Here is a 23,474-nt window from a genome sequence, read left to right as displayed (position 1 = left end):
TGTAGATGTCAGCCTATAGCTTTTAGTTAGTTCTCCTCTGAAGCAGTAAAGTTATGAGACATCAGTGTCCCAGCAGCTCCACTTTCATATATTACATATGAGGCATTGATTTTGTTTGTTGATTTGTTTGTTTTTCATTTGAAGATGACCTCTACAGTGAGTGCAAATTCAGCATGATGTAATCAATATCTTTTTTTGGCAGAATGGAATAACTGTTTAAATAAAGCCATGATAACTGCACCAAGGGCATGCAATATTCACTGCAGAGGCTGAAAAGCAAAGGACATTGTACCTGCTATGCACTGCTCTTTATCTCCACAGTTTAAGGTTCTGGTTTCTGGACAGCTCAGGTGTTATCCTGAGGCTGATTTATTCTGTCAGAACTATGGATGCTCTCAGGAGGTTACTTTCAGTCACAGGACTGAATTCCCTGGTACTCTGCCATAGGATAAGTGGGCACTGTCAGAGTGGTTTGAATGCTCTTGGTTTCCCAGCAAAATGGAACATGTGTTTCCCACAGAATAATACACCCACGCCTTTGTGTTTGTACCAGTAAACATTTTCCATCCCCTCACATTTGTCATCTTTGTCTTGCATTTCTGACAATCCCTGGAAAGCCCACACTCACTCTTCCCTCTTTTATAATGACTCTCAATCTACATTTTAAACATCCTGCAGTGTGTTTTCTGGGGCTCTATTCATTTACTCTAATAATTAGTTATCTATTTGCTTTTGATTCTTTGAGTTCCTAAGCTGTCAGCTTCTCCTCTGTTAAGAAGCTTTCTTTAAAAGCCCCTAAAATTAATTGCATGGTTGGAAACTAATCTGAGGGGTTTGTGAACGTGTGTTTTTAATGTATCTCATAATTTGTAAATAATATTTGTTTACTTTCTTTTTTTCTAGTTGCAGAAACCCATTAAAAGATAGAATTTACCCCCATCCTCTCAGTTATCTCTGTATTATGTTTCTGGTATTTTCTGCAGGTAGAGCCTTTCTTTGTGAGCGTGGCACTGTATGATGTCAGGGATGGCAGGAAGATCTCTGCTGATTTTCATGTGGATTTGAACCACACTCTGGTTAGACAGATGATTTCAGGTTCCTCAAGTCCATTGGAAAATGGTGCAGTTGAAAATATTGACTCAAATGAAATGGAAGAACCACAGGTCAAAGGCTTCCCAGAAGAGTGGCTGAAATACCCCAAACAGGTATTCCACATGTGACTTGCATGGCTTAGTAACTCGTGTGACTTATTTTAGTTTGGTAATATTCCTTTTCATTGGAAAACTTTCATATGCTATGTTCTTGTTTTCAACAAAATTCTCTTTTGTGTGTCAGTTGTGCAGACCCACTTTCTGAGCTCCCTGTAGAGACCATTTACAATCAGAACTGGTAAAAGTTAGTGTCTCTTGTTTAGAGAAAGCACCCATATTTCCTGTGCTCTTTGGGTCCATTTGCTGACCTCTCCCAACCAGCCAAACAATATCACAACTCAGAGCAGCACCTAGGTGCTGCAGTAATCTCAGAGAGCTTCCACATTCTTGCTGTTGCCATAAGCTGTGGGCTGAAACAGCATGTGTTACCTTTTCTCCTCCTTTCCTTGCCCTGGGGAATGACTGACTCAGGCCAGCTCTTGGGTGCTGCCCAAGAGGAGCAGTTAGCTTAGGCCATACTGACACGGTCACACGGCTTTTTGACTCGAGTCAGTTTGCAAGGTGCTGCATGTGCACAAGCTGACTTCAGCACTAGCACGAAGATTTTCTTTTCCATCTGGCTGTGTTGAATAAGTAGAGATACTAATCCTTAATAATCCTTTCTGGATATGGTTTGTTACTCTTTCCATCAGCAGAGAGCACTGGCAGTATTTCCTTTCTTCAGTATCACTGTATACTTTTGAACTGTTCTCCCTTTTATCCACAGGCTCTTTTCTCCATCAGTAATCCTCACTCTGAGATTGTACTGGTGGCAAAAATAGAAAAGGTGCTTACGGGAAACATTGCCAGCAGTGCTGAGCCTTACATTAAGAATCCTGATTCTTTTAAGGTAATGTAACAGGAACATCATTTCCTTCTCTGTAAGCTTCAGCCTGCTGAAGGCACTGCAAATCGTGCTGACAAATCTCAGGTTGCTGAACAGGACAGGCTCCTGGGAGCACCACGCTTCAGAAAGCAAATGTCCAAGTTGCACTGGCTGGAAGAATGAAGCTCCATTTTATCTGCAACATCCGTGGTGCATTGCTGTGCTGGTTCTGCCTTAGTACAGAGATGTTCTCTTTCAGCAATGTTTTAGAAATTATGAGCTATGGAACTTTGTACAGGAGCAGAGTTGGGGTAGGCACCTCTCTGTCTCTGAGAGCAGGCACTGCACCTGCATTGGGTAGTTACAGAAAACTGGAATAACAACTTTAATGCAGTTCTGAATAAAGGAGTGGTGACAGGGTTTAATTTGTCAGCAGCATCATATTCATCTTGTGATATCTCTGCTGTCTGTCCACCCCAGAACCTTTGGTTCTGAGCAGTATCAGGCCAAATTATTGTAGGACACCATAGCCTCTTCAGCTTGGATGTACTTTATGCAGCATTTAAGATGTTAGAATGATACTGATGAATAATTCACGTTTCCTTTTTTGCAGTGTGCACAGAAAGTGTTAAAATCCAATAAACAGTTCTGCAGCAAGCTGGGGAAATACCGTATGCCATTTGCTTGGTCAGTGAGGTATGTATTCATTCTTTTCATGATTTTATAAGCATCTTATAGCTTATTCCCTTGGACTTCTATCTTTTTATCCTTTTCCACTTTTTCTGCCTGAAGCTAAGCAAAGCTTTCTCTCTGGTCCAGGACCCCAGAATATCCTGCAGGCTTTTTGTTTCATTGCCCTATTTTTCTCACAGCTAAACGTCAGTTACTTGCTCATTAAATGTTGCTGTGGTGGAGTCTTTTCTTCAGGTATGTAGTGAAGTTGCCAGAGAGCAGCAAAGGCAGCTGACAGAATATCAATTTATCATGAGCACCACCATTCATTGGGTGCTAAAAATGACCAAAGAGATTTCAAAGTCACAGTTCTCATAAGAATTTCCTGCAAAGATAATTGTGGTCTGAAATAAAGTTGCAGTGGCCACCCAGAAAGTAGGTGCACAGGTACCTGTTCTTGCAGCTCTGTTCATTTTTGATGCCTGTCAAGCTTTACGGAAAATCTAACCAAGGACTTGAAATGCTTTGGGAGTCATATTGAGGGATAACAGTTCAGGTACTCCTGCATTTTTCATGGTGAGTAGGTGATGGAGAACTTCTGTTTTCTCATCTGGTCATCTGGGTTTTATTGCAGGTCAGTGCAATGGACTTCTTTCTCCTGTATAATATTTTTTGGTGTCACCTCAAGACTGAGGCACGCCTGTGCCTTTTGATCCCCTTTTACCAAATTTGGCTTTTTCCCATTTGTTCTCCCTTCAAGTTTTGGTGTAATTGCTTTCTCTGTCCTCTCCCTTTTTTCTTTCTCAGTCTTGTGTAATATCTCCAACTTACTGCTGCCCTGGGATGAGAGAGCTCCCTGACAGAGACCCGCCTGGTACAGCTCTCCCTTCTTTCTGCCATGCGTAGAGCAGGGAATATAAATTTCCATATTCCATATAAAAAGGAAAGCTGTCAATTGCCAAGTGAAAACATTCCCCCTCCTCTGTGGCTTCTGTTCTCACAGTAGCAGGCCAGGTGGAGAGCTGCCTGAAGCTCTCAGTAGGGAGAAAGGAAGAGCAAGTGCTGGGTGGAAAAGTTGTGTTGTGGCACTGCCCATGATTATGAGAGAGAGCTCTGTGTGTGTGTGCTTCTGGTGTGGAGCACCAGGAGGGCACAGTTGCCATGACATGCAGGGGAAAACTTCTGATTTTAGAATATGGTGCTTAGATGGCAAAGAAGAAAACATACAGTGAGGTATGGCCATTTGAAGGGTTCATTTATATTTTATGTACATACTTTTTTGTCAATATCCAGTAAGAACAGGAGAGGTGAGCGCTCAAGAGGACAGATAATGTGGTTTGATCTGTCATCACAAGCTCAAGGATACTCATAAATATTTGCTACTTCTGTGTAGCCCAGAGGACCATTCATCAAAATCATATTGAAGGGTTGATAGAGACACTTGTACCCTGTAACAGACTGTGATGGCAGGAGGTGCAGGCTTGGCACCAGACTGACCTGAAGCTCCCTATTAACTCTGCCCACCTGCCTGTGCTCTGTGGCAATACCATCAGGGATATGTTCTGCAACTCAGCCAATGCTGTAGTAGGTGTCTTTAGGTGTCATGATGATTTTAACTAGCTCAGGGTCTGGCCAGGCACTCATGGGTATAAAGAAGGCTTAGAACATTCTTCCACAGCTTCAGCAAATCCTACCAGATTTATAATAAAATCCAGAATATAATAAAATACAGAAAGGTTTTCTTCTAATTTGGGAAGAATTTCAATTTTCTTTTCATAGGATTCTCCAAGTGTCAATCCCTTGTTGCCCCATGATGAGGAGTGGGCAGGAGCAGGCTTTGGGCTGTGCCCCTCTGCTCTGGTTCTCAGCTGCTGGGCTGCGTGTGCCACAGCTGTGCTGCCCAAGTGCATCCCACGGTGTGCCCCAGCCCAGAACTGTGGCTGCAGCTCTGCACTTGCTCTGCCCAAGGGAAATCTCAACAGACGTGGGTGAAGTTTTGCTGCTACTGTCCCAGTGAGGCTGAGAGCCCCCTAAACACTTGCCAAGCTAGGGTCCACTGAGAAAATTCAAATTCCACACTCATTTACATCTGCTTGTGTGTTAACATTGCTCAGGTCCGGCTTTGGTAAAAGCAAAGTATAAAATCTATTTCTGTTTTCACAGCTTGAAAATAGAAGTTTCCACATGAGGCTATCACACTACAGGGGGAAAGAAATGGTTTGGCTATGATAAATAGCAAAACCCTGGGTTTGGAAATGTGTTTTCCAGTCAGTTCATTCTGGCATTAACCACACTCCTGTTTTTGTGTGGAAATTTCCCTCCTTAAAGCAGTTACAGATGGCCACAGTGTGATTTTTACGTATGCATTCAGCAAGCCAAACTCTTGACAGCTGAGTATTGCACATGTGACTGAAACTCTTAATTAGCTCCTGTGGCACCAGTTTGTTAGCATTGCTCAAAAGCATGACTCAGGGTTCTTCCCTGAGTTCCTGCTGGGAAATCTGGTGTCTGTGTGCTCTTGCAGGTATAATTACAGTACGTGTTAGAATTGCAGTGTGTCAGAGTCTCAGATTCCTGCCAGAACTGCCAAAGTTTGCAAATATCTGCCTCAGCTACATATTGTAGATGTGGGGGGAAACTTCATTCACAGAGATTAGTTTTTACACTCTTACTCCTTCAAACTTCTCCACCCTCGTAGACTTCATGTTTTAGAGGCTAATGTTGGAATCCTTCAGCAGCCTGTGCAGCTGCTGATTCAGTTCAGCTGCCATAGGTTGAGGTAGCTGAAGGCAGTGAGACTGCACTGATTTCCAGTTGCTGCAGATGAATGCAGCACTGGTTGTCGAACCCTGGAGGTGAGCAATTTTCCCTCAAATCATAAACCACTACTTCAAGAGTAACCTTTTTCAAAATTAAATTATGAACAATGTGCAGGTTTTCTGTGCTTCACAAGTTTTTAGGATTGTGGGCAGCTAACAATATCAGAAGAGCAGAATCATATAAACAATTAAGTACTGAGATGATGTTTCAGTGATTTTTTAGTGTAATCTATCAACTTGCTTTTCCCTGAATTATCACTTTTAGAATCTCCTCAGGAGTTTAGTTCAGTTAAATTTTTCTTAAAATACCTCTGTAATTAGGTACCCAGCACTATGGTACATTGTTAATGTGTTAGACAAATACTGGACTCCTGGACTGTAGAAGTTGCAAAGCATTTCCTTGTTTTGATGTGACAGTTGTCATTCTCAAGTGCCTTCAGTATGATCCCTGTGATAAGGAGTGCTCTTGTTCCACCTGCAAGGATATGGCAAAACACGGGACCGCAGTTACTTAACATTCAATACTTGCTGTTCTGGCAGTTCTTCAGCTTTAATGAACCTGGGGAATGGAGACACCAGTACAATTTGACCTGTGCATAAAATATACCTTTTTAAGAAGGGTTATCCTCTTTTCAGTGGACATCTAAACTACTTATGTGGTTGTAAGAACTTTATATAAATGGAGTACTGTGTGTAAACTGGAGAGATGAAAAATACTTCCCTGTTTTGTAGTGGTTTCATGCCTTTAATTTTGTCCTGGGTGCATTATTTAGGTAGGGATATGCTGCTGAACCACTCCTAGAGGCAGAGCGTGTGATAGCCAGGGAGCACTGATGCTCTGGAGCAGTGGTTGTAGGCAGGATGACTTTGTAAAGCCCTTCTGACTCCAAACCAAAGGGTAGGAGTGGGAAATTATGGATTGAAGATACCTTGAGGATCATGATGCTGTGTCCCTGAACCTCCTGGAAGGCAGTGCTCGATACCACAGACCCAGAGTGAGCTACTTCCAGCTTCATTTCCTTTCTCACTTGCATCTGCAGCCCTCCTTGGTGAGTGCCCCTACACCCTGCTGCACTGAGCAGGGGTTTGCTCAGTGTCAGAGCCTGCTCTGGAATCAGTTAATAGTTTCCAGCAGAGCTGTGTTTGCTCAGCATCACACCGCAGAGCCCAGTGGCACAGTGGAAATCACTCACCCAATGTTTTGGTCCTCTCTGTTACTCTGGAGGAGGAAGCAGTGCTGAATTCAAGAAATATCATCATGTCACCTATACTGTAATAATTATGAAATCTTTTTTCTTTCCTTTTTCTTTTTTTTTTTTTTTTCTGACAGCAGTTTAATAGGATCTGTAGAGTAGGTGGTGGCTGCCAGAAATGAGGTCTGGTTTCTCCCTAGTAAGCTTTTTGACATGATGTGTTGGTGTGGACCTTGTTCCCTCCAACAGCTGGAGGTAAAAATCTGGTAGAAGAGAGTTGATCATTCCTGACAGTTGCAAAGAAATGAGATAGGGATGCTTCTCTCAGTCAATTAAGTGAAGATACAATGCATTTATACTTATTCTTGGGCTTCTCTTCCAAAGGTTTGCTCTGTTATTTTGCATCTGGCAACAATTTGTCCTGGCATCAATTCTTCTTCTCACTGGCAGTGGAACAGAGAAGTAAATTAAGGAAGCAAGATTGGCCAAATGATTCACAGAACAGCACTTAGTGTCAGGAACATTTTACTTTTGTTAAGCAATGTTTTTTCATGCTGCAGTTGAATCCAAGGTTCATTAATTTGGATAGCTGTTACATTATCTGGTCCAGCCAGCGTGTGTGACCCTTGAGGATATACAAAGGGCACTGCAATGTCTTAATTAAATCCTGCAAGTGTCAATGAGCAGGAATGGAAATGTGTGGAAATGTTTTCCTGTGCACACAACAGATGATATTTATTGTTCTCAGTTATAGATGGATATCCTTCTTTTCCAGTTCATTGGGCACTTTGTAGCTGGCTCATCAAAAATTTAGTTGGTGTTCCTCAAACTTGTTTTGTGAAGGAATGCTAAGCCACAGTGAGTTGGTGTCATGCTCCTGGAGGGCACAGGGCAGATTTAATGCACAGGAACATTCACTGAGGTGTCTAACCTGGTTCTGTAAAAGCACGTGTTTCATTGTGGTAAGAGCTGGTGGTTGAGATTTGACAACTAGCTATGATTTCCATTCTTTAAAACTATAATGACTTTCCTTGGACAATAACTTCTTGGACAATAACTATGGATGAAACTACCTACTGATACATTGAATTCTTCAAATTGATTCCTTGAAATAAGGAATCAATCTCTTTGTTAAAGGGAGGAGTCATGTCCATGATGGGTGAGAGGCTCTTGCGGTTTTTGGAGGTCTGGGATGCACATGGAATAAACTGAAATTCTCTTTGTCCTGCAAGCATAAAGCTTGGCAGGGCTCTCTTGGGTGAAAATCTGCAGAGAGGCCATGAATTTGTGTAAGAATTCATATCACAACATTGTTAAAAGATTTCATGACAATTTCAAATGCTCAAATATATATATATCTATATTTATACATACATACATACATACGGATGAGTGTTTATAAATATGTCATTTTTCTTTCTTTATAGGCCAGTGTTTAAAGATAATCAGGGAAATGTTGACAGAGACTCCCGATTCTCACCCTTATTCAGGCAAGAAAGTAATAAGATTTCCATGGAAGATTTGATTAAACTAATAGCAGAATACAGAAGGTAAGGACAAGTTTCTAGTTGGCTTTGAAGCTTTATAAAGCTGTGCAGAATAATTGTAGCTGAGTTTTTTTTCCTTCATTTAACACAGTGTGCCAAAGTGGCCATGTTAAATTATGTTACATTAGTGTTTTTCACATTAGGTTATTACCTGCCAAAGAGTGCTTGAGGTTGGACTTTCCAGGAAAATTGAGACGTCATTTGGCACATTAAAATAAATGTTATTATAACCTAAAAATAGTGATTGCTTAAATCAGCTTTTATCAGGGGAGATGCAGGTGAAGTACCCAACATTATCTCAGGGGAAAAAAATCCAAAAAAGAGTGACAGAGATACAAAATCATTCTTTTGTGGGTTTCCCCACTCCATGCTTGTGTTTGTTTGAGTCTCCGTGGCAAACTCAAGAATGGACATTGCAAGTAAAAACCTTCTCCAAGTATTTTACAGCCTGTAAATTTCTGAGGAGGTTTGGCTGGGTAGCTTCCATGCAGGTATAAATCTGGTTAATCCTAGAGCAGGGTCTGTGTTTATACTGGATAAGTGACATGAGAATTGAGCCATGTATTTCTCCTTGTCTCTTCTGCTCTAAATAGGCCTAAAAATGAATTAATCTAAATAACTTCTGTTCCATTTATATAAAAAGAGATCATAGAAAGTTTGAATGTTGGCTACAGGGCTTGGATCAGGCTCTTAACTTCTTGTGCCCCCTTGCTGTTCAGGACACTCCACTGACTATTCCTTAGTGTCACCGCTGCTGTGTTTGTGTCCCTAAAGCATCTCCTGGACAAAAGAGATCTAGCATTGTGGTTTTGGCACTGGTCAAATTGCTCGGGCACAAGGAATGTGTCTTGGTCCCTTTTGAGCATGGCACTTGCAGAAGCCACAATGCTGTGAACTCCTCTCATCCCAGTGCTCACTGAATTCCTTTTAGGGAATATTTCATTCGGGTTTTAGAAAGTAAAAGTAGATAAGTTAATTCTCATAAATTTTGCTTCATCACTTCCTTCCTTTTTCTGCAAAATAATAATGCTTGCAAAGAGAAGGCTGAAGAAAAAACAAAAGAAACCACAAACCAAATAATATTTTATTTGTGCTGTTACATTTGATTTGAGTTTAATAGCCAATAGGTATATGTTAAATGTGTTTAGTGTAACTTAAATATCTTAAATAAGGGTCTGTTTTTCATTTTCAGATAGTTCCTGTGATGTTATGATCTCTGTTGTTCTAATTTTCTAAAATGTTTTCATTTATCTCATTGCAGAGCAGAGAAGATTAGCAAAATACAGACTATACCTGGCTGTTTGGACATTGCAGTTGATTGTGTTCCTTTGGAACATCCAAGTATGATTCTACTTTTAAACTAATTATTCTAATTAAATAGTAGGCTTTCCATCCATAATTGTGCCTTGAGACAGTTCTGACAGAGGTGTCCATTGTGTAGGAAAATGTGTGCAGGGGAGTGGTTTTGATTTGCTGTCCTTTAATTACACCACTCTTTGTTTCATCCTGTACCTGGCCAGATGCAGCTCAGTTTTCAGTGTCTGTGAAAGAGCAGAAAGAAACCCCACTGCTGCAGCTGGCCTGGAGCCACTTCTCCCTGGGCTGCAGAGCACCTGCATTACTCTGAAACTGGCAGTTTCCTCTTGCACTAGGTTAGAAGGAAGCAAAATTTGGCATGGTGTGTGTGTGAGGGATCACAAGCTTCTTTCAGCTCCTCACAACATATTGGTAGACTTTTCCTGGGGATTATCCTATGATTTGAGGAAGGAATTTGTAGGCACGGTCTGTCCAATGGCTTTTCCCAGAAATAGTTCTGGTTGCTCTGGACTTCTCTAAGGTGTTGGCCCCTCTCAGCTTGAGTTCCCCATGAAGTTAAATGCCTCACTGCTTTAATGGTATAGGAAGAGAAAGTATTCTCTGTCCAGTTTTAATCTCTCCCAGTCTCAGTGACAGAGGGCTTATTTTTGTCTTCTGTTTCCTGATCTGATTCCAGTTATCCCAATTGCATCATATATTTGATCTAGTGCTGCACTGCTCATTTGTTCATTTTATTTAGTATGTTATTAGATAATAGAAAAACTTAAATGAGCTGTTGAGCTGTAAAATTGATGAGAAGCAGCATCACTCAGTGCATTCTGTCGAAGTTCTCCATATATCAATGGGGCTGTTACACCCTCAAATGTCACCAAATATTGTAGGTGTCAAAAGAGGTTACCAGTGCTGTCCAGTTTAATTCAAGTGAGAGAAATCATTTAAGGATGATCTATTGCCACTGTTCTGAGGTAATGTGTAAATTTAAGGCATCTCAGCATCAGTCATTTTTCGTAGGTTAAGGCAGGATTTTGTGTGCTCCATCTCAGTATTACTTATTCTCAGTAGTAAGACAGTGAAAACAAACACAATATGTGATGGGCCTCTTCTCTTTTCTTTTGAAGACTGTGTTACTTCATCCTTTATTCCAATCAAGCCATTCCATAATGTAAAGGAGCATCAACCTACAGTGGAAGTTGAGGAGTTTGTGCAGGAATCGACAAAATATTCTCGACCTTACAGGGTGTACAAGAACCAAATATACATCTATCCAAAACACCTCAAGTATGACAGCCAAAAACACTTCAACAAGGTACAGATGTGACTGTTCAGGCCAACGTGGGGTAGCAGTGGCCTGCATGAGCTCTTTCATGGAATCCAGGAGAATTAATAAAGGAGAGGAAAATGGTGATGCCACTGAGTTGGCTCCTCATCTTTTTCGCCTTTTGCAATCATGAAACACTGGTACAATTTTAATGAATCTATGGATTACTTTGAAGTTGTAACAGTGATTCAAAGAGAGATAATGTGGTAATACCTTCCTCACAGTTTTCAGAAGGGCTTTATTTTAGTTACAAAATGTGTGCAGATAAAATTAATCTTGATAATGTTTGTAGTTCTTAAATGAAACCTGGTATCACCTTGTGTTTCCGTGGTGGTTGAAAACTAGTTAAGGACCAGATGTATGTAAGTTCTGGTCATTTAAGAGTCTGCTTTTACTCAGTCATTTTGAGGCCTGGCTTGCATTTTGCATTTTTCTTGGAAATTTTATTTCTAGTGATATCACTGGGACTTACAGGCATTTATAAATATTTGTACACCATCTGCATGTTTCTCTTGGATTCTGAAAAGGCCTTATTCAAGCTCTGTAGTTTACCTGAGTTTTTCTGGCTACCCCCTTTCTGATCTCAGCTTTAATATGCTCTGTCTCTCCAGGCACGGAATATAACAGTGTGCATTGAGTTCAAAAGCTCTGACGAAGAAGGTGCAAAGCCACTCAAGGTGAGCTGCAAGAGCAGTGTGTGCAGAGGGTGCTGTTTCTGAGGACATTACTTACAAACCCAGGAATAAGGGTGATACTGAACCAGAACAATTCAGGAGTGGATGTTGTCATGCATCCCTCCATGTTTGCACTGTGGTTCTGTTAGATCCCAGCTGGTCACAGTGATTCCATTTTGCAGTGCCAACATTCTGACTGGTGGGGGGGGAAGGAGATGACATTAGAAAATGGAACCATTTTTTACAGTGCAGCTTGCTTTTTCTAGAATTTATCACTTATCCTGCATTTCTCATTGAGCTCTCGAGACTTGATTGAAAAGAGTGAGGCACAAAATTAGAAGGATCTGAGACTTAATTCTTAACTTTGGTATTGCCCAAGGGCTGTTGCATAGTACACTTGGGGTCTAGTTTTCCCAGCAATAAATAAAATTGCCATTACTCAGTAATCAAGAGCTCCCAGACAGGACACTGCCAGAAAAGAGATTCTTAATAGGGATAGCTTTTGTAACATTTGAAAGTCAGTAAAAGCACTGTATTGTGTATTGAAGTGCATAAAAATGAAATAGATTTTGTAAAGCTTTTTGCAGAAAACTCTGAAATTGATAACAGCAAGGAAGAAGTCTAAGGAGTCTGCATTGCTTAATTGAGCATAGGGTAATTATCACAGAATCAATGGTCTTTTACTGGAAGGGTGTATTAAAAAATCCAGGTTTGAGCACTTAAAACATTTCTTTTAATATTTGATAAAGTAATGATCAATCTTTAATGATAATTGTTTTAAATGTGCATACATATTAGATATAACAATACTAGTATCTTCAGCAGAATTTCCCAATGTAATGAAAACATGTTACTTTTATCAGTGCATTTATGGGAAGCCAGGTGGACCCTTATTTACAACCTCAGCCTACACTGCTGTGCTACATCATTCCCAGAATCCTGATTTCTATGATGAGGTCAGTCTGCTTTTTCTTTCATTAAATGTCTTCCAATCCCACACGTTTGCCAATGAGAGAGAAAAATATCTGTACAGAATGCTTCTGTTGCCATTGCTTGTGTATGTGGAAGGGCTGTGCTCTGTAGATTGACACGCAGTATCACGTTTTGTTTTCTTTTCTTAAATCAACTCAGTGGATTGTTCCTTTTGTAAGATTCTCTGAGTACAGTTAAGATGCTGTAGAATTAATTAGGAACCGTCCAGCTCTCTAAAATGCATGTCTGGATTACATTAAGGATCCAGCTGCATCTCTGAATTTAATGGAAATAGTAAACATTATGATGAAGTGTGGAGCCAAGTGTCAGAACAAATCCCTCCCTGACATCCAAGATCTGCAGCGGGGCATTTTGTTGATGCAGTGGTCTGAACAGAATGTACAGTGACGTGTGGTGGCTGCAGCAAGTCCTTCAGCTGCTGCTGCTGAGGGTGCAGCTATAGAGTAGTTCACGTGGTGGCCTTTGCCAAATGTTACTCACACATGCATCTTTTTGTTTCACCAACACCAAGTGCTGATTCCCCAGGCTTCCTGCAGGTGAAATTAATTTCACCCTGTCAGGGACTGGTGTGTTTGATGGCTTGTGAATGTCAACTGTCTGTTCTGGATTTTCCACTACTGCTTCATGTGTAGTGATGAGACTGGCAAACAGCATAGAGTTTATAGCCAGCATTTTCCAAACTGTTCTCATAGTTGGTAAAATTTCCTTTTTCAGTAAAAATTTATTTTGATAAAATTGCTGAGGTAAGATCAGCAGATAATGTACAACTACATTTGAAGTATCAATTTTAAGATTTCTGTTTAGGAACTGGGGTGGAACTTAAAGCATTACATTTTCAGAGATTTTTAACTCCTTGCTAATCCTTTACAAGATGTGTTTTGGGGTTTAACACATCTGAAAGTGTCCTTCATGTGATGCTAGTGAGCCACTTGGTTTGGGGACATTACTTCAACCTGGATGAGGAGCTGAGTTCAGATGTGAGTAGCCAATTTGGCTGGAAGAGGTGTGCCCCTGTCCTAATGTCCCTAGTAAAGCAGGAGCAGAATTTAAAAGAATGTAGGCTGTTGAGAAGAAAGTTGTCTTCACCTGTAACTCTGGGTGCCCATTCTGTATCTGTGTTTATGGTATTAGGTTCTTACCCATAAGCTGATTTAACACTGGAAGCATTTCTCAACCATTTCTGACCCTTACTTTAGCACAGGATTAGCTTGGATAAATTTCATCACAGCTCACAAGAGCAAAGGGTCATTTTTATTCTTATGGCAACATGTTCTGATTAGTTTGTGTTTTTCTTCCAATAGGTTAATAATACCTGAAAAAGAGTATGTAGGGTTTTATGGATGGCATGATATGGGGTTTAAGACTGAGCAGAAATTATAAATAAAAGTTTATTTGCATGTCAGCCTTTATTACTTGGTCTTTGTTATGAAATGATGATGAAGCAGTAGCAGAGATGTCGCTTTAGTTTTAGTTTGGTCATCCTGAAAATATGAGCACAGGGCTGGCTGTTAAAGTGCAGGTGATCACTTCTAAGCAGAGTCCACCACTCCTTAGTTCTGTCCTCTTTCATCTTATGGTCTTTCATCATTAATGAAAATATTCCTCCCCAAGACAAAGTTGAAAAAAGCTGTTTTAAGTAAAATTGATAGATGATCATCATAAACAATTTCCTTAAGAGAGCATTTCTTACCATGGGACAAACATTACCCAGTAAAGGCAGGCTGTACTTAGAACTCTGTGTAGAGAGATGTCACTCATTTAGCCCATCTCTGATGCCTGGTTTAATTGATTTTTAAACTAAAGTGAGGTGTAACATTTTACATTTCAGGTGAAAATTGAACTTCCCACTCAACTCCATAAGAAACACCACATTCTGTTTTCATTTTATCATGTCACCTGTGACATAAATGCAAAAGCCAATGCCAAAAAGAAAGAGGCTCTGGAAACACCAGGTACCTGTAGTAGAATTATTTTCAATTATAAATATACATTATGTGCATTCAAATAAGGATTTCAAAGTTTTTGGCTGGATGTTACTGTCTTCCTTTAAACTTTGTTTTTCCAAAGAGTTCCATTTGTTTGTTCTTGTGCACAGTGGGCTTTGCCTGGCTCCCTTTGTTGAAAGACGCCCAGCTGGCTTCCCAGGAGCACCAGGTGCCAGTGGCCAGCAGCCTGCCCCCCAACTACCTGAGCCTTCAGGAGCCAGCCAGCACAAAGGTATTCACTCCCCCCTCCTTGTTATTCACGTGGCCCAGAGCTGTCATTTCCAAGGGATTTTCATGAGATCAGATTTCCATTTGCATTTGCTGGGGAGTGTAAATGGTAAATAGGGTTTCTGGTTTATTCATTTACATATCCCTGACCATAGGAACTAATATATGCAGCACTGAGCTGAGTGTCCTGTGTTGCTGATTCACAGGTGTATATGGAAAAAGTGTATTTTATGTATTCTACAGTGTTATAACTCCTCAAATGTGAATCAGAGTGGTCAAAAAGAGCTTCTTTCACAAACTCAGGCCATATGACATTCATTCTCCAGCTGATGTGATCCACAGTCATGATTCACTCTCCAGTTTTGTGGTGTGATATCATATTTTCCTGCTGATCCAGTCCAGCTTGGATTATTTCTGCCTCCTTGTGTTTGTTTTGCCATTGTCATGAGGACAGGGTGGGGCAGGATCTGGTCCCTTGAATGGTAGCATTGGTCTTGTGCTGAAAAGTGGGTCTGTACTGCAGTGATGGTGTTTGTGAAAGCACAGCAGCCAGTGCAGCTCAGGCGCTCTCACCTGCAAAGCTGTGCACTGAAAATTTGATGCAAACTTCAATAAATAGGAAACAGGTGGAAAAATATTTTTGTTGTTTTTGCTTTTACAGCAGATTGGCAGTGATATAAAATGGGTAGACAGTGGGAAACCACTTTTCAAAGTCTCCACTTTTGTTGTATCAACAGTAAATACTCAGGTAAGCCAACATTCCTCTTAGCTCTGTGACCTGCTCACACACAAAAAGTGTCGGGGGGGAGTCTGAAAGGGGTTTTAAAATCATGCATGAATTTGTTTCTAGAACATTTAAAGATTATTTCAATACAGAAGGGAAAGATGCCAATGATGGAATACATATTTTAAGGTGACACAATTCAAGGAAAAATAAAAATTGTTTAACATTATACCAATAGAAAAATTGTGGAATATCAGTTTAAACAGCAAGGAAATAAATTCTAAGCACCAGAAAGAAAATAAAAAAGTCCAGCCTTTGAAATCCCATAGGTTGTGAGGAAAAAATTAATCACTCACAAGAGTGAAAAAGGGTTTGTCAAAGCACCTGGCATTTAGCAAGCTGTGCTGCCCAGTGGGTTGGATTCAATAAATTGATTTTCTGTCTGTGACTGCTGTGTAAGATGGTGGGACCAAGTGTGTTCATGGGTGTCACGGGTGATTGCTGTAACCAATTTCTGGCACTAAATTCTAATCACCTATAATATACATTAATGTGAGTGTTTCCTGTTTTAGGATCCATACCTGAATAAATTTTTCCATCAGTGCCAGGAAAGGGAAAAGGATCTGTCTCAGCCTCCTACCTCAAACTTTATCACTTCTTGTAAGGTAAAGTAACCTGTATAGTACAAACCCCAAATTGTACTGTACAACTGTATTTAAGGCTTTCTCTCAGCTCATCCCCCACTGCAGAGTTCCAACAATGGCACAGGTTTAGCAGGGGGCAGAGGGTCTGTGACAGCTCCAGTCAGATGGACTTGATGTGACAGATGCTCTGCTGGTCACCAGCTGCCTCCTATCCCTTCTCATCTAGAGCAGGGCTGCATCTGCCCCAGCAGCAGCTAATCCAGCCTGTGCCAGGCTCTGATCCCATCAGGGGATAAGGGAATGTTGCTCCAGCAATGTCTGGGGAAGGGAGCTGTAGAGCTGCAGTATTGCTGATAATCCTCTGTTGCCTTAAATAACTTCTATCCTTACCTCCTCTAAAAACCTGGATGCTATTCCAAGGGCTGCTCAGGGTATTTGGTGTGTACAAATCAAGGGTGTTTGTTGCCTTTCAAGTTCTGAAACCAAAAAGAACATCTACAAAGATGAAGCAAGAGCTGCATTAAATGTGCCTGTATTCAGTAGAGGTGAAAAACTGTGAGAAAGGAGAGGAGTATGATAAGCAAATTAGAAGAGCAGCAGATAAATGTAAGGTCCTAATTCTTTATATGTTCATGAGTGCTGAAATCCAGAGTTCTTGTTGTGCACCATGCTCGTGGAACATTAAAGGCAGATAAGCAAGAAAAGTGAGGGCAGATGTGACTCTGTTCCATCTCTGAACTGACTGGAACATCATACATATGACATTTATTGTGCTTCCTTTTAGCACTCTGTAAAATCCAGCAGGTGTTTGGGGGTTTAGGTGTTTGCACCATGTAGGTGCTTTCTCCCTTCCTTCACTGGTGATGTTTTCCTGTAGGAGTGTACTTTGATCAGATACCAGCTGCTTGGGGAGAGATTATTTTTCTTTAATAAGCAAACAATATTTCCAATAAATCGTGGTAGTTCCCTGGACAAATCCATAAGGATGGCCACTACTTTTGTTTGTAGATGCAGCTCTACCTGCAGACCTCAAAAGAGTGGCTGTGTTTTCAAATACTCTCTTGATTTAAAGAAATTATTAAGTTGTGTGCTCACAAATCAAAGCATCGGTGTTATTTAGAGGTTAAACCTCTACAGAATGAAGTCCTTAATTAATTTTTGGAAAGCCATTGAGCATAATGGGCAAAGTTTAGGAATCCATAAAAGCTTTACAACTTGCTAGACAGTAGAGCTGGTTGTCTAAACCACCAGCACCATTCTTTATCTGCTGAATTGCACCATTCTTTATCTGCTGTTTGTAGTTTACCTTCTAAAAATGTTCCAGTGAACTTATTAGAAAACAGAGACAATGTTGTATGTAACAAGAAATTAACTATGCAGTATAACCATAGTAAATAATCTTCCCTATGGTAGTTTGCTTTTATTTATATGTTGCTAGTACCTTTGTTAGAAATTCTGGAATTATTTGGAAATACCTGAAATAAAAACATAGGAGAAATTCAAAGGAGTTTGTTTGTTTTTAATTAAAAGCTCAATACCTTCCTTGATTAGAGAAGAACATAAAATGTCAGATTAGTGTGTTAATATTCATTTTTACCACTGTGCTTTTAACAAAAGTATTTTAGCCACAACATGTTGAATTTATCGGATCTCTGCATTTAAAAAAAAGAGTTTTCCTAAAAATATTAGAAAATTCATGTTTTAGAAATAGTTGACTTCTTTTCTTGCCCTCAGATAGTATCCTTCGTGAAATATAAAAATTGGTTTGGGTTTCTCTCCTTTTTTTTTTTTTTTTTTGCCCTTAAGTCAGTATAGCACAAAATACTGGAATTCTGGACAATATTGTTGTGAATTTGTTCACAGTTGTGTTGATGGTCATATTTAAAGCAAGCTTCATGGGGAACCAGTTCTCTGCTAAGCTGCCCTGTGTTCCTGCTGCTGGTAGGCCAGTGGCTGCTCTGTATTTTACCTGCTGAAGCAGCAGAGCAGCATGGACCTGCCAGCTGTCACTGCTTGCACTGGAAGTCTCTCACCTTGCTTCTTTCCTCCCTTACAGAATTTGCTGAGGATTGAGAAGATCCATGTGATTATGAATTTTCTTCCTGTAGTCCTGAACCAGCTCTTCTGGGTTTTGGTGCAAAACAGTGATGATGAAGTTGCAACAGCTGTGACCAGGTATGTGGATGACTCCTGTGGGATGTACAGGATTCACTCAGGGGCACTAATGCAGATCTTAGTCCAGTTACAGCTGCTCCTTTGGACCTCAGTAAGTGAGAATGCTGCTTCCCCCCTAGCACTGGGCTCTGCAAATAACACGTGGAAGTGTTGGTATCATGTGGCTGGAAATTATTGACCGTGGTGGGCATGTTTGATCACCCTGAGGCAATCCTAGGGAAAGGTCTCATTCCTGAGCAGCTACCAGCTTCCTGCCAAAGCTGGGTTTCACCTTTGGTGTCTGTTTGGTTCTGAGGATGTGGAGTTCAGCACAGGGAGAGCTCAACATCTTGCTGCATCCAGTGCAGAGTCAAACAACCAGGTCACACCGTTCAGGGGCATTTTTTAATTAGAATATATCAGCAATAACTGAAGAGCAATAGAAGCATTTTCCAGAGAGCAGGCAAACAACTGCAATGATTTGCTGAGTCTCTCACCCTTCACATAATGAAATTGTCTTTATTGATGCTGTTAATCAGGGCAGCGGGAAAAAAATACTGGCAAGATTATTATTATTGGTCTCTGCAGGAGGGCAGAAAGTTGTGTTGCATTTACTTGTGTCCATAGTGATGTTTTTGTTGTACTTCCTCCAGCAGCTAAACATGGGGACTACAATACTGCTAGTAGGAAAAAATTACCACTGTCCTCTGTAACCCTGTTAAACTGATCTGCTGTCAGTATTTTTTCTTTCCTTCCAGAGATTGTGCTTCAGAATTTGTTCCTGAAGAATGATTATTTAGGGAAACTTCAAGGAGCAATGAAGCAGAGTTCCCCATCTTAGCCGTGGAAAGCTAGAGTTTCAATATGCTTTATCAAAGGATCATTTTTCAGGGCAAAGTCCAGTTTCACCATAGCTAGGTACTAGGATTAAAAGATCCTTTCCTCATAAGTGTGTGGGATTTCATCACTGACACTGTTTCTAAAGGGGGAGAAGCCAGCAGACCTTTGTTGGGGGCACTTTTGTGGCCAGCAAATCAACTGATGTTAAGTCTAGAGAAAATGATGAATTGTGTCTCAGGGCAGAATTTCAGCATCAGTTAACTGGCTGGGCAAATGCTGCAGAAGAAGCAGCTGTTTAAAATACAGTTTTAATGATTAGATGGAAAAATGGAAGGGTGTTATTTTTTCCATGCTTCAAATTTTGACTATGCACACACCTGGGCACCACCCCCCCCCAAAAAAAAAGGAAAAAGGAAAAGAAGAAGGATTCTCAGTGTTTTTCTCATGTGTGTGGTGTCTTGTCTTTTGTGCTGGCAGAGCTGATGCCAGTGGGAATATGCATGTCTGCTGTGTGTCATTCATTGACGTGTCCTATATATACACACTCTGTTTTGTTCTGAATAGCTTGAAGCAGCTTGTGTTGAACTTTTTGAAAGCAACAACAACAGAATGAGAGCATGGATTGGCTTATGTGCTGTGGAGAAAACATTATTCCTTTCATACTCATGGTTATTTACTTGTCTGGGGGCCCAGTCGTGTCATCATTTCTCTGTCACATTTTTGGCCGAACTCATTTCAGTTTCAAATCATAATGAAGGTTAAAAGATCAGAATGCCCACAACTAATTGTCATAGCTTTTATGTTTTGCTACAAGTTTTGCTTCTCCAACTAAAAGCAAGAAATGAGATAAATTAAAAACACTTAAGGGACTTAGAAAGCTTTTGGATCCAATCATAAGAATTGCCAGAAGTCACTCAATCACCAAGCTAGTCAAAAGGAGTACTTGTATGTGGGCCACAGTCAGGCATATTATTAATCTATTTTAGTCATACTGTTACTATGCCTATCCCTGAGTTCTTTAACATAAAAATAAGCTTATAAAATTGCAGAGTCTTTTCTATATTAAGTATTCTGAAAAATTGAGCTCCCAATAATCAAAAGGGAAGGATATGGTCAAGTTGAAGACTTCTAGCCTAGATCTGTGTTTTCTGGAACAGGATGAGCTCAAGCAAAGATGGTCCATGTACAAATTGAAGAGAAAACTTTGCTGCCATTCTCACTTTCACACAGCTAAATTCTCAGTGTCCTGCTGTTTGTAGGAGCTCAGGTTTTTGAGAGTGAGTGCTGGTGTGATCCAGGCAATTTCCTTCCCTGTTGGTGATCCCCAAGCTTGTCTGTGGTGTCTCCAAGTGGGCAGCCTCTCCCTGCTGAGCAGTGCTGAGGGTGCAGTGCTGAGCCTGAGTGCAAGGGCAGGGGCAGATGGTGCTGCAGGGGGACCTGCTCGGGCTGCAGCCCAGCCTTGAGCTTGTCCTTGAGGAGCTGTGCCAGCATAAGCAGAGTATCAGAGGATTTGCACAGTCACAAAGGGCTGAGAGAACTTAGCAAGTAGCATTCCTGGAGAAAGGTGCTCTTGACTCTGTTTCATTGAAGTATTCTAATTTTTGTCATCCCTACGTATCCAAGGCCTGCATAAAGTTCAGTTAGTTAGTGTTTCCTCTTGTTGTGGTGACAGTACAGTTATTATCCTTTACACTGGGTGCAATGTTAAGCAAATGCATATATAACAGCACAGTCCAAGCAGTGGAAAGCCCAAGAAATGACTGGATTTTCCCAGTGGACAGATTTTGCACATTCTTCATCATTTGGATCACATCGCTCATGCACTGCTTTAGATGAGCTTACAAGAAGAGTACAATGTGAGTATCAAGAAGATTTTCTCTGCCTTATGACAAAAAATAGCTCAATTTTTGTTCTTCTTTTATCTTGCAGAGTTCTTACCAACATTGTTGCCAAGTGCCATGAAGAACAGCTAGACAACTGCATCAATTCTTACGTGATGGTATGGCCGGTGTTGAAATGTTCATGTTTTTGTGGAGAGATGGGTTGAGTTTGGTGGTTTTGTGGGTTTTTTTCCTGTTTATTCTTAGTTCTACTTGTTTGTAGCTCTTTCTGTGTTTGCATCATAACTTTCTGCCACTGAGAGACTCTGGTTAAGAAACTTTAAAACTCTTCTGTTGAGGACAAGCAGCTGCTCAGGTCTCTGCTGCTGCTGCAGCTTTTTTTCCCATAAAACACCAAGCTGAGCAAGCACAGGAGGGAGAAGCTGCAGTGCATTCAGATGATAACCAGAACTGATATTTTAGAGCCAAAACCTGGTGCAAATGTACTAGCACTGAGCTTTTTGGGAGTGTAGGGTGTCAGTCTTTGAAATGATGCTAAAGCAAGAATTTCCCACTGTGCGGGGTTTGAGAGAAGGGAAGGGGGAGATAACATGAAAGATTGTGAAACTTCAACTATACAGGTACCAGTGAGAGGCATTTGATGCTGCTTGCAGCCTGCGTGAATGTATGTGCTCACAGGTCATGCACCTCAGCCTCTGAGTAGTTCACTTTTAGTCTCAAGTACCCCAGTTTAAGCACAGAAGAATTTTGCTGAGGTCCAGCAGAGCTCTTCAGGCTCCGAAATAAATAAACTATGTAACACATAAATGTAGGTAATTAAATGGGTATTAAAACTTCTACTCAATACCTTTTCAAAATTGCAGTAGATATCTACTACATGACCAGCTAATAATCTTTGAAATTACAGCTGATCATTAAGTTACACCATAAGTCCGCTTGGTCTGTTTTCTCATTTCTAGCAGCAGCCAAAACCCAATAACTGGTAATCTCTTTGTTTTCCATCAGTAAGGAAACAAATACCTACTTTACAAATGCTGTTTGGGGAATAAGTAAGTCGAGAATTGTGACTCACAATGCAGCAATAATGTGAAATTACACTGACTTAAATAACTGGACCCAGAAGAGCCAAACTGCGCAGGGAGAAGCTTGTGGCATCTGCTGTGGAAACAAAGCTGAATATTAATAACATGTTTTCAAGAAATATTTGTTTCTTTTGCCGACCTGGTTGTATTGAAAAGATTTTTAATCCCAACTGAATCACTGTCAGAGCTCTTGCTTTAGGGAAGGTTCAGTGGTACCAAAGTATTAGCCTAAATTGTTGAATAGCCATGGTAGGTTTATGAGTTCCTAGCAACTTGGTTGGTAAATTCCTCCCTTGGGGGCTCAGTTTCTGCAAGGGGTATAGTTCTGCCCATCAGTCAGCTGCAGTGGGTGCTCTACACCTTTCAGGATGAGGAGTTGTTACCAGCTGTGAGTAGCTGTTGCCTCTGGAAGGAAGGAGCAGGTGAGAGGTGACCTGGACTAGGAGGGTGGAAAACCCTCCACACTTCCTCTGCTTGCTTTTTCTTTTCTTCCCAGATGGAATGGCTTGAAAAGCAGTTTGGAGGTGTCAGGATCCTACAATCTATTGAATAGTAAATCATAGCACTAATTTTAAGCAGAATTTCCTCTTGATTCACACTAAATTGAAATCAACAGGAAGCTGTGTTTAAAACTGAGGGCTTTTTTTGTAGGGGAGTAGTATTGTGCCATTACTGCCAGGGAAATTAAACTTTATGTGAATGGATTGTTCAGTCAAGATCTTTTGGCAGCAAAGACTGTCAGCTGTTAGTGGTACACAAATGATTTATCATCTCCTACTGAGGCTTTTTTGTATTTGTTTTAATGCACATTTTGAAATTTCATTTTTCCTTTCTTTGTCAGTACGTCTTCAGGACCAAATCCTTTGATGAAAGAACTGTCCATGAGGAGCTAGCCAAGAATGTGACTGGGCTGCTGAAGTCAAATGAACAAGTAACTGTGAAACAGGTTTTAAAGGTGAATGATAGCTTGAATTAGCACATTTGTAATTTTTTTACTACTGGTTTTCTGCCTGAAACTCGCTTCTCTTTCTCCCCTTCCTTTTCCCTGTATGACCTTTGTGCAAATCATGTCCTGCAGTGATTCCACAGCCAGACTTAGCAGAACTGCTGCATGTTCTCAGGATAACACGTATCTGAAGATGCTGTAGTTTGCATAATAAAATTCTTCCTGTCTATTACAGCTCAGTCAGAACCTGAGACCTAATTCTTACACAGTATGATGTGGGCAATTGCTTTTAATATACTTTGTTTTAACTTTTAACTTGGAAGATGTGACGAAAATATTGATCTGTATGAAATTCATACATCTGTAAGGTCCCTCCCTGGGCCTCTGGGTTATGGTACAAGAGCTACCCAGTCCTGCCCAGGACTTCCCAGAGGCAAAAATGTGTTCACCTGTTTAAAATGAACCAGTTCTGATTTTCTTT

General features: G+C 40.6%; 1 protein-coding gene across 19 annotated transcripts in view; it reads left to right on the top strand.

Annotated features, from left to right (window-relative positions):
- The window catches only part of DOCK10 (dedicator of cytokinesis 10), a 145,353-nt gene that overhangs the window by 86,629 nt on the left and 35,250 nt on the right, over positions 1 to 23,474 (top strand). For 18 of the 19 annotated variants that reach the window (XM_038145324.1, XM_038145323.1, XM_038145329.1 and 15 more), the window contains exons 12-26: positions 984 to 1,205; positions 1,918 to 2,040; positions 2,630 to 2,712; positions 8,128 to 8,250; positions 9,509 to 9,588; positions 10,683 to 10,870; positions 11,494 to 11,559; positions 12,420 to 12,512; positions 14,378 to 14,501; positions 14,645 to 14,766; positions 15,424 to 15,510; positions 16,059 to 16,151; positions 18,187 to 18,305; positions 21,054 to 21,123; positions 22,889 to 23,002. In XM_038145324.1, coding sequence (XP_038001252.1) covers positions 984 to 1,205; positions 1,918 to 2,040; positions 2,630 to 2,712; positions 8,128 to 8,250; positions 9,509 to 9,588; positions 10,683 to 10,870; positions 11,494 to 11,559; positions 12,420 to 12,512; positions 14,378 to 14,501; positions 14,645 to 14,766; positions 15,424 to 15,510; positions 16,059 to 16,151; positions 18,187 to 18,305; positions 21,054 to 21,123; positions 22,889 to 23,002 — 1,707 coding nt within the window. The remainder of the gene's footprint in view (positions 1 to 983; positions 1,206 to 1,917; positions 2,041 to 2,629; positions 2,713 to 8,127; positions 8,251 to 9,508; positions 9,589 to 10,682; positions 10,871 to 11,493; positions 11,560 to 12,419; positions 12,513 to 14,377; positions 14,502 to 14,644; positions 14,767 to 15,423; positions 15,511 to 16,058; positions 16,152 to 18,186; positions 18,306 to 21,053; positions 21,124 to 22,888; positions 23,003 to 23,474) is intronic. The other variant, XM_038145317.1, reaches the window with a different exon arrangement.

The sequence above is a fragment of the Motacilla alba genome, chromosome 9, assembly GCF_015832195.1.
Source record: "Motacilla alba alba isolate MOTALB_02 chromosome 9, Motacilla_alba_V1.0_pri, whole genome shotgun sequence".
Lineage (NCBI taxonomy): Eukaryota > Metazoa > Chordata > Aves > Passeriformes > Motacillidae > Motacilla > Motacilla alba.
Note: the sequence above shows the minus strand (reverse complement) of the source record. Positions and strands in the feature narration are given on the sequence as shown.